This window comes from Gossypium hirsutum, chromosome D10 (genome assembly GCF_007990345.1).
Source record: "Gossypium hirsutum isolate 1008001.06 chromosome D10, Gossypium_hirsutum_v2.1, whole genome shotgun sequence".
NCBI lineage: Eukaryota > Viridiplantae > Streptophyta > Magnoliopsida > Malvales > Malvaceae > Gossypium > Gossypium hirsutum.
Genome location: NC_053446.1, coordinates 66,310,862 through 66,320,371, shown reverse-complemented (window position 1 = coordinate 66,320,371; position 9,510 = coordinate 66,310,862). Strand labels below are relative to the sequence as shown.

Sequence of the window (9,510 nt, the reverse complement as noted above, 5' to 3'; positions counted from 1 at the left end):
GTTAACCCTTAACTCTGTCTGTAGAGTATAAAAACTTCACTTGTGGTATACCAAATATTATTCCATGCTAATATATATTTTATAGTTAAATCTGAATAAAATATTATTATTTTTATTGTTAAATAATAATTTAGATTAAATCAATTCAACTCAAATTTTTATAAAATAAAAAAAAATGTTATCTAAAATTCGAGTTAATCCTTCAATAGATCTAATAAAAATAAGTTCATAGCAAAGGAATAATTTAAGACATCAATTCTCATCAGCTCTCCGTCCTTGGCACTCACCCGATTGCTGCATTCCACTAGAAGTTATTTGGTGCGGGTTCTTAGTCCTCTCCTTTTGCGAGGAACAAAACGAGAGTACCTCTTAGACTTGTTTATTTTCATCTTAACACTAGAAACCTTGTGAGACAACGACTGCCATATCATTTGAACCGCATCCCCTTCCTTTGATGGATATTGAAATTCAAATAAAGGCTCAACTTGTTTCAATTTCTCCCACATCTGAGCCCATTTGTCCTTCGTGATGCTCCGAATTCGATTTATGAGGAACCCCTTTTTTACTGCATCCGAAGTACGGATGAATATGCAGAATTCGGTGTAGTCGAGAATGTCTTCGTAAGGGAGCTCGATCTCATCGCTGATAATGACTGGAACACAATGGCTAGCAATGGCGTCAAATAGACGGCTCGATGATGGAGTGTCGCCAGCAATGTTTAGGCAGAATTTGGATGAATGCATCCCTTGGCTTGCTTGACGAATTCCATTACGCTGAACACTTCCAAATGAGAAATGCACATCTTTTTCATCTTTTAGAAGATAATATAACTCTTGTCTAGCAAATCCACCCTGTAAACAGATACACAAGACTTAAAAGCCACGCAGGAAACAAAAAAGGGAAAAAGTGTCATTCGAGTTTAGACGTGAGTGTCAATTACAAATATATATATTTGATATTGGTATATGAATTTTTTTAAAAAGAAATTCATGCATTTAAAAGATTTTCAAAAGAACATATTCCCATACTCATATTATGCCATAAGTATTTTAAGCACGTGTATATAAAATCAAATATCACTCATCTTATTTGGACATGATAACTATTTAATACTCACGGCTAATAGGGGGTTTTATATCCTATATCTATCGAGAGCTTAAATGTCTAAAATAGTAGCTTGAAGAGGCAACAAGCTCATAGAATGAGTGCACCTCATAGGATGTACATGGTTGGACCCGAACTTATTCCCTATAGGATAGAATGATACCACTTGAGCTCAATCTCACTTTTATTTTTCTCACTTATTAATGTCCTACATGCTATACGACACGAGTTCAAATCTAACCACGCGCAACAAGTACAATTTGCCCTCTCAAGCACCTAACGAGATGTTTCAGCTTTGTGATCTTGTCATCCTTTTAAACATCAAGCACTCAAGCACTCAGTAGAGTTGAGAAATAAAATCCTCCATTGAACATAACAAGTTCGATTTGCCAACTCTAAACGAACAAGACTTCAAAAAAATTTTTCGAAAAAATAAAATGAGCGAGTTTCAAATATAAATATGTGTCCATAAGAGTACATTTAAATTTTATGAAATACATGTAAAGTACGAGTAATTAAAAAGAAAGTTAAAAAGGAAAGGGAAAGATGGGCACTTATGTTTTTCCTGTAAATAGCACCTTGGAAGTATAGCAAAGTTTTGCGGCTATCAAAGTCAGAGGAATCATTAATGTAACTTTTGAGTACATGCTTGTAAGGCGCAATCACATCTTTGTCAAGATTGGCTACATTGATTGGATACCTTCCGAAATCCGAAAGTATGAAAATTGCAGGCCATAGTTGCATCCTAGCGTTAAGCATGCTATTGGGATGATGAGCCAAAACCACATGCTTCCATTCCTTTTGACTCATCACAAACTTCACCAATTTCTCTTGCAGTTCCTAGTTCTTGCTCTTCTTTTGATGGGGACTCAACTTGAGTACCGGTTGTAACTCAGTGATGAAAAGAATGGCACGAATATGAGATCAACCTCGCTGGAATTTTTCACTCTGATGGCTTCTCGGCTGCTTGGATTCTCGGAAAATTTTGAAGCTAAGAGGTCCAATGTTAGCCAGTATTCTATGCTGTGTTGTGAATTCTGATGCGGAAACCCGGATCTAGACACAAGAGAAACACAAATTAAAAATAAAACGAGAATAAATAAAATTAGTTAAATAATAATAATAATAAAAAGGATAGATTTGCCCTATGGAACCCTTGGTTAACTTGTAACTAAAAACGCCAATGATTGAACGGCTCCCTACGAAACCCCTAGAAGAAGAACCTCTAGAAACACCGATGAACTGGAAAGAAATTTGAATATTTGTAACTCTGAAATACCCTCGAAAGTAACAAACTCCAAACTAAATAGCAAGAGAAGAATCACTCTACTCTCAAAAATTTGCCTCACACAAATTTGGAAGAAAACAAATAATCTCTTTTTCATATCTTCCTTCAATGTGTAGAAAGCAAGCCTATTTATAGGCAAATTACAGGAGTAATTGAATCCTAATAAAATTCTTTAAAATTATCTAAGAAAATAAATAAATAATAACCTAACCAATAAAATTACTTAACTCATAAGTGATGTGTCCCAACCAATGAGAATTAAGTAAATAATAATAATAAGATACATAAAAGATTAATCCACCAATTTATGGGCTTTCACTATTCCAAGATTGGTCCAGTGAATTGCATTCCCGTATTTGTCAATGTCACGAACATGATGACTTAAATTTGTAGCAACAAAGTCTTGGACAAAAGCATTCATCTTTGATTTTAATTGTCGTGCCTTGCTTCGAGTGATTGGACCACAAGGAAAAACAACCCCTTGAGTGTCACCTCCTTGGCTCGTATCATTCTCCCCCTCTTCAAGAAGATTCGTCCTCGAATCTGAACCTACATCAAATTCAAAAGGAGAAAGATCAGAAACATTGAAAGTAGCACTAACACTATACTCACCAGGAAGATCAATGTGATAAGCATTGTCATTTATTTTCTCGAGTACTTGGAATGGTCCATCTCCTCGTGCATCAAGTTTTTTCTTTCTCTTAGAAGGAAATCGTTCCTTCCTCATATGCACCCATACCCAATCTCCAGGTTCAAACAAGACTTGCTTTCGCCCTTTATTAGCTCGATGTGCATTAGACTCATTCTTTTTCTCAATGGCTTTACGAGCCTTCTCATGGATCTCTTTCACTAAATCAGCTTTCCTTTCACCATCTAAATTAGCAATCTCATTCAAAGATAAATGAAGCAAATCTAAAGCAGTAAGTGGATTAAAGCCATATACAATCTCAAAAGGAGTAAAACCTGTGGAAGAATGAACAGAACGATTATAAGCAAACTCAACATAGGGTATCCATTCTTCCTAAGATTTAACATTCTTACCTATTATGGCTCTAAGCAAAGATCCCAAAACTCGATTTACCACCTCGGTTTGACCATCAGTTTGAGGGTGGCATGTAGTAGAGTAAAGTAGTTTAGTACCTAACTTACCCTATAACACCTTCCAAAAGTGACTAAGAAATTTTGCATCTCTATTGGAAACGATAGTCCTTGGGATTCCATGTAATCTTACAACTTCACGGAAAAATAGATCGGCAACATGGGTTGCATCATCAGTCTTATGGCATGGGATGAAATGACCCATTTTAGAAAATCGATCCACAACCACAAAGATGCTATCTCGTCCACGCTTTGTCCTTGGTAAACCTATTATAAAATCCATTGAAATGTCAGTCCAAGGTGAACTAGGAACAGAAAGAGGAGTATATAGACCATGAGGCATCACAGTGGATTTAGCTTGTTTACAAGTAATGCAAGTAGAGAAAATTTTCTCAACAAGTTTTCGCATGTTAGGCCAATAAAAATGCTCATGTAAAACATCATAAGTTTTAATGACTCCAAAATGACTTATAGGACCACCACTATGAGCCTCTCGAACCAACAATTCTCGCATTGAACACTTTGGTAAGCATAGTCTATTATTTCGAAAAAGATAGCCATCATGCTTATAAAATTTGTGAAATGCACCATGTTCACATGCGTCATAAATGCTTGCAAAATCAGAATCAGTGGCATATAAATCTTTGAGATACTCAAAACCTAATAACTTAGTATGCAAAGTACTGAATAAAGTGTACCTCCTTGATAGAGCATCAGCCACAATATTATCTTTACCTTTCTTATACCTTATAACATAAGGAAAAGATTCAATAAATTCAACCCACCTCGCATGTCGCTTGTTCAACTGACCTTGTCCCTTTAAGTGCTTAAGTGATTCATGGTCAGTGTGAATCACAAACTCCTTTGGTAAAAGGTAACGTTGTCAAACTTCTAATGCCCTTACCAAGGCATACAACTCTTTATCATAGGTCGAATAGTTCAAATGTGCTCCACCAAGTTTCTCTCTAAAGTAGGCTAGTGGTTTACTATCCTGCATAAGGACAGCACCTATACTTACACTAGAAGCATCACATTCAATCTCAAAGGTCTTTTCAAAATTAGGTAAAACAAGAATAGGAGCATTACACCATTTATCTTTAAGTTCATTAAATGCTAATTCTTGCTTATCTGTCTAATGAAAAGATACATCCTTTTTAATAAGTGCAGTCAAAGGCGAAGCAATTGTGGAAAAGTTACGAACAAACCTGCGATAGAAACCGGCTAACCCAAGGAAAGACCTTACATCAGAAACAGTTTTAGGGATAGGCCATTCTTTAATTGCCTTTACCTTCTCCTCATCCACATAGATTCCTGTAGAACTTATCACAAAACCCAAAAAAACAAGCTTATCCATACAAAAGGTGCATTTTTCAAGATTAGCAAAGAGTCGTTCATGCCTTAACACATCCAATACTAAGTTAACATGCCCAACATTATCATTCAAAGTTTTACTATAAATCAGTATGTCATCAGAATACACAACGACAAATTTTCTTAAAAAAGGTCTAAGTTATTAATCTCATGAATGTACTAGGAGCATTAGTTAAGCCAAATGGCATGACTAACCACTCATACAGGCCATACTTAGTCTTAAAAGCAGTTTTCCATTCATCACCTTATTTCATTCTTATTTGATGGTAACCACTTTTTAAGTCAATTTTAGAGAAAATGCATGCACCACTAAACTCATCCAACATATCATCTAATCGAGGAATTAGATGTCGATACTTTACCGTAATCTTGTTGACAGCACGACAATCAACACACATTCTCCAAGAACCATCTTTTTTTGGGACGAGAAGTACAGGGACTGTACAAGGGCTTAGACTCTCACGGATCAACCCTTTCTCTAAGAGATCTTCAACTTGCCTTTGCAACTCCTTAGTTTCTTCAGGATTGCTTCGATAGACTGGTCTATTCGGAATACTCGACCCAGGCACAAAGTCAATTTGATGTTCAATCCCTCGTAAAGGAGGTAATCCCTTAGGCATTTTAGAAGGAAATACATCCTCAAAATCCTGCAAAAGATCAACAAAACATCTAGGCAAATGTGTATTAGGGTTAGTCAAAACAAAGTTTTCCCTAAACCTAATAATTACAAAATGTTTGTTTTGTACAAAGAGCAAATTTGATATCTCGAAACCTAGCGAATAAACTCACTCTCTCATCTCGTGACTTGTGTGTGCAATCACTCACCAATGTTGGGCTTTTAAGCTGACTTTTAACACTAAGGGCCTCTTTACTCTCAGCCTTTTTCAATGATTTTACCTCACTTCCCTTACTCATCTCACTAGCAAGTTTGAGTTTATCATTGTAGACTTCTTGAGGAGGAAGTGGAGCCAAAGTAAACTTCTTTCCAAGGAACACAAATGTATATTGGTTAAGGAAACCATCATGATTTACTCGTCGATCAAACTGCCATGTCTGTCCAAGTAATATGTGCCCAGCTTGCATTGGAACAACATCACACAAAACTTTATCAGAGTATCTACCAATAGAAAATGAAACTAGGCATTGTTTAGATACTTTTACCTCTCCACTATCATTCAGCCATTGCAAGCGGTATGGCCTTGGATGCTTCACACAAGGTAGGCCAAGTTTCTCAACAAGGGAAGAACTCACCACATTGGTGCAACTTCCACTATCGATGATCAATGAACTAGGTTGTCCACCAATCAAACATCTCATGTGGAAAATGTTATCTCTTTGTTCGCGCCCTTCCTCTTTAAACTGGACATTTAAAGCCCTTCGAGCAACAAGTGTTTTCTCACCATACTCCAAGCATTCTTCATACTCATCATGAGCATGCACATCATCAGTATCTTCCAAAGGAGGCATCTCATCTTCGTTATCAGACTCAAAATCAACCTCGCCATCTTCTCGAATCACCAATGACTTTTTATTAGGGCATTCTCGAGCATAGTGACCCCTTCCTTGGCATTTAAAGCAGGTAATATCTTTTGGCTGCTTAATGGCACTAGGAGAAGTAGAAGAAGAAGATGGATCTCGATTAGTAGAAGTAGAACCTTTAAATAAATTAGGCATACCTCTATCTTTGGAGTAAGTTCTAGGCTCATTTGGCTTGAACCGTGCATCCCTCCCATTCCACAATCTATCATCTTGTTTTGCCAATTTTCTCTCCAAGCAGGATTAGAAACTGAACTAGCACCCCTCGGTGTCCCTTGCTTTCGTAATTGCTTTTCAATGGTGAGTGCGGTTTGAAGCATCTCTTCAACATCCATGTAGTGTTATAACTCAACTCGATTTGCAATCTCAAGCTTTAGGCCGGCAAGAAATCTAGCCATAGTCACCTCAGCCTCTTCAACAAGATTGGCTCTAATCTGAATAGTCTCCATCTCTTTGTAGTAGTCATCCACGATCTATCTCCTTGAACAAGATGTTGGAGTCTTTGATGGAGTTCTCGATAATATTATGGTGGAACAAACCGTTTTCACAAGATGCACTTCACTTCAACCCAAGTAGTAACAGGTTGCTCTCTATAAAAAATCCTGCTTTTACATAATTGATTCCACCATGTTAGTGCATAATTAATGAACTCAGCGACAGCGTATGTTACCTTTTTCTCATCAGAGTAATTGTAACAAGCAAAGACTGCTTCCATCTTTTCCTCCCAATCAAGGTAAGCATCAGGGTCATTCTTCCCTGAGAAAGAAGGAAATTTTGGTTTGGGGGTGTCATTGTTTCGTTCCAACTTTTCTCCAGGTACATACTCGGACTCAAAATCATCATAAAAAACATGGTCCTCCCTTCGTTTAAAAGTTCGATCGCGCGAATTTGATCAGCTTATAAAGGCTTCGTTCAACTTCTTGTAATTATCGGCAATGTATCTCTCTTGAGTTGTAAGTTTTGCATCAAGTTACTCCCTTTGCTCTTGTAACATCTGGATCATGCGATGTTCGAATTGAGTTTGATACTTTTTCATCTCTTTTTGTAACAACTCGACCAAAGGATCGTTCTCTCTTTTTTGCTCATCCTCTTCATTTTTACTAGTTTGGGATCTAGTGATTGGCATGGTATCTGTGAAAGATCACACAAACAGGAACAAGAAAGAAAAAATAATAATAACCTCACTCGTTAGCTCTCAAAAGAATAACTCTCTGAATGATTCAAAACTTGTAAATATGTTTGGAGAGGGTTACTAATCAAGATCAAATAACGGAAGTGCAAACTTCAAAGAAACAATGAAAACCCTAATTGCTCTAAGAGGCCAATAAACTTGACGAGGCAATTTGTAATGGAGGCTACACGGATGAAGGAATTGTGCGTGCCTTAATATCTGCTAACACAAGAAGAAACAAAGTGTTAGAAAACGTAAGAGAAACAAAAAAAACGTGGACCTGCAATGATCCCTAACTCTAGAGTCAAAGAAAAGCTTTAATAAGAAGAAAACTTAAGAAAACTCTACCCAAATTAAAAAAAAAAAAACAAAAATCGGAAACGTTTGGTGTCTTAAGATTTTCAAAAATTGAAGCTTTAATCATACTTGAGTCAAGAAAAGAAGAAGGAAAAGAAATTCAATTTTGGGAAAAATAAAAATAAAAATAATAACAATAATAGGAAAAGAAGAAACCTACGTATGAAAGGTAGGCAACTTTTTTTTTTGCGCTTTTTGCTTCTTCTTCTTTTTTTGCGCTTTTTGCTTTTTTTGTTTTTTTTAAAGAATAAGAGGAGAATAAACACAAACTTCAAAAAAAAAGAGAATCGACGAAACTGATGAAAAGTGTTTTTGGTATTTTAACTCGTTTCGGATTTGATTTTAGCTTCAAAAATAACACCGAATGGCACCAACTGATGCAGAAACCCGGATCTAGATACAAGAGAAACACAAATTAGAAATAAAACGAGAATAAATAAAATTAGTTAAATAATAATAATAATAAAAAGGATAGATTTGCCCTATGGAACCCTTGGTTAACTTGTAACCAAAAAGTCAATGATTGAGCGGCTCCTTACGAAACCCCTAGAAGAAGAACCTCTAGAAACACCGATGAACGGGAAAGAAATTTGAATATTTGTAACTCCAAAATACCCTCGAAAGTAACAAACTCCAAACTAAATAGCAAGAGAGGAATCACTCTACTCTCAAAATTTTGCCTCACACAAATTTGCAAGAAAACAAATAATCTCTTTTTCATATCTTCCTTCAATGTGTAGAAAGCAAGCCTATTTATAGGAAAATTACAGGAGTAATTGAATCCTAATAAAATTCTTTAAAATTATCTAAGAAAATAAATAAATAATAACCTAACCAATAAAATTACTTAACTCATAAATGATGTGTCCCAACCAATGAGAATTAAGTAAATAATAATAATAAGATACATAAAAGATTAATCCACCAATTTATGGGCTTTCACTATTCCAAGATTGGTCCAGTGAATTGCATTCCCGTATTTGTCAATGTCACGAACATGATGACTTAAATTTGTAGCAACAAAGTCTTGGACAAAAGCATTCATCTTTGATTTTAATTGTCGTGCCTTGCTTCGAGTGATTGGACCACAAGGAAAAACAACCCCTTGAGTGTCACCTCCTTGGCTCGTATCAAATTCAATCCACCTGGATATGATGGAATTTTTGTTCTAATATCAGGCCAAACACTGTTTCCTTGTGGTTTCCAGTCCAACAATCTGAAGTGAAAATCTGGGTCTAAATCATACAAGAAAATTTTCAATGGTTCTTTCAAATTCCTATTGCAACTCACTTGGAACCCTCCTTCTTCCACACGTTGTTTCTCACTGTTTGCGAGAATTGCTCGGTTTGATCCGTTTGAAGATTATGCATTGCTCTGATTAGATGTTTCAGAATCGCCATTGTTGAAGACAGTAAGAAGCTTCTCAGCTGGCATGGTTTTATGATCAAAGAGACCAGGACGACCTCTTAAACTTAACACAAACATCATCGTTGTTGTTATAAACAAACAAAGGAAAGCTATCTTGGTAATGGAAGATCCCCTTTTTTTAGCCATGGAATCCAAGAAAATCCCACTGTAACAGAGA

General features: G+C 36.2%; 1 protein-coding gene across 1 annotated transcript; it reads right to left on the bottom strand.

Annotated features, from left to right (window-relative positions):
- Positions 1-274: 274 nt before the first annotated feature.
- Positions 275-9,287, bottom strand: LOC107935279 (probable arabinosyltransferase ARAD1; the record flags this gene model as incomplete). Its single annotated transcript, XM_041102068.1, is given in 4 exon segments — positions 275-851; positions 1,657-1,974; positions 1,977-2,138; positions 9,060-9,287. Coding segments are annotated over 4 exon segments (1,248 nt in total), but the record flags the coding sequence as incomplete, so codon positions are not given.
- Positions 9,288-9,510: the final 223 nt, after the last annotated feature.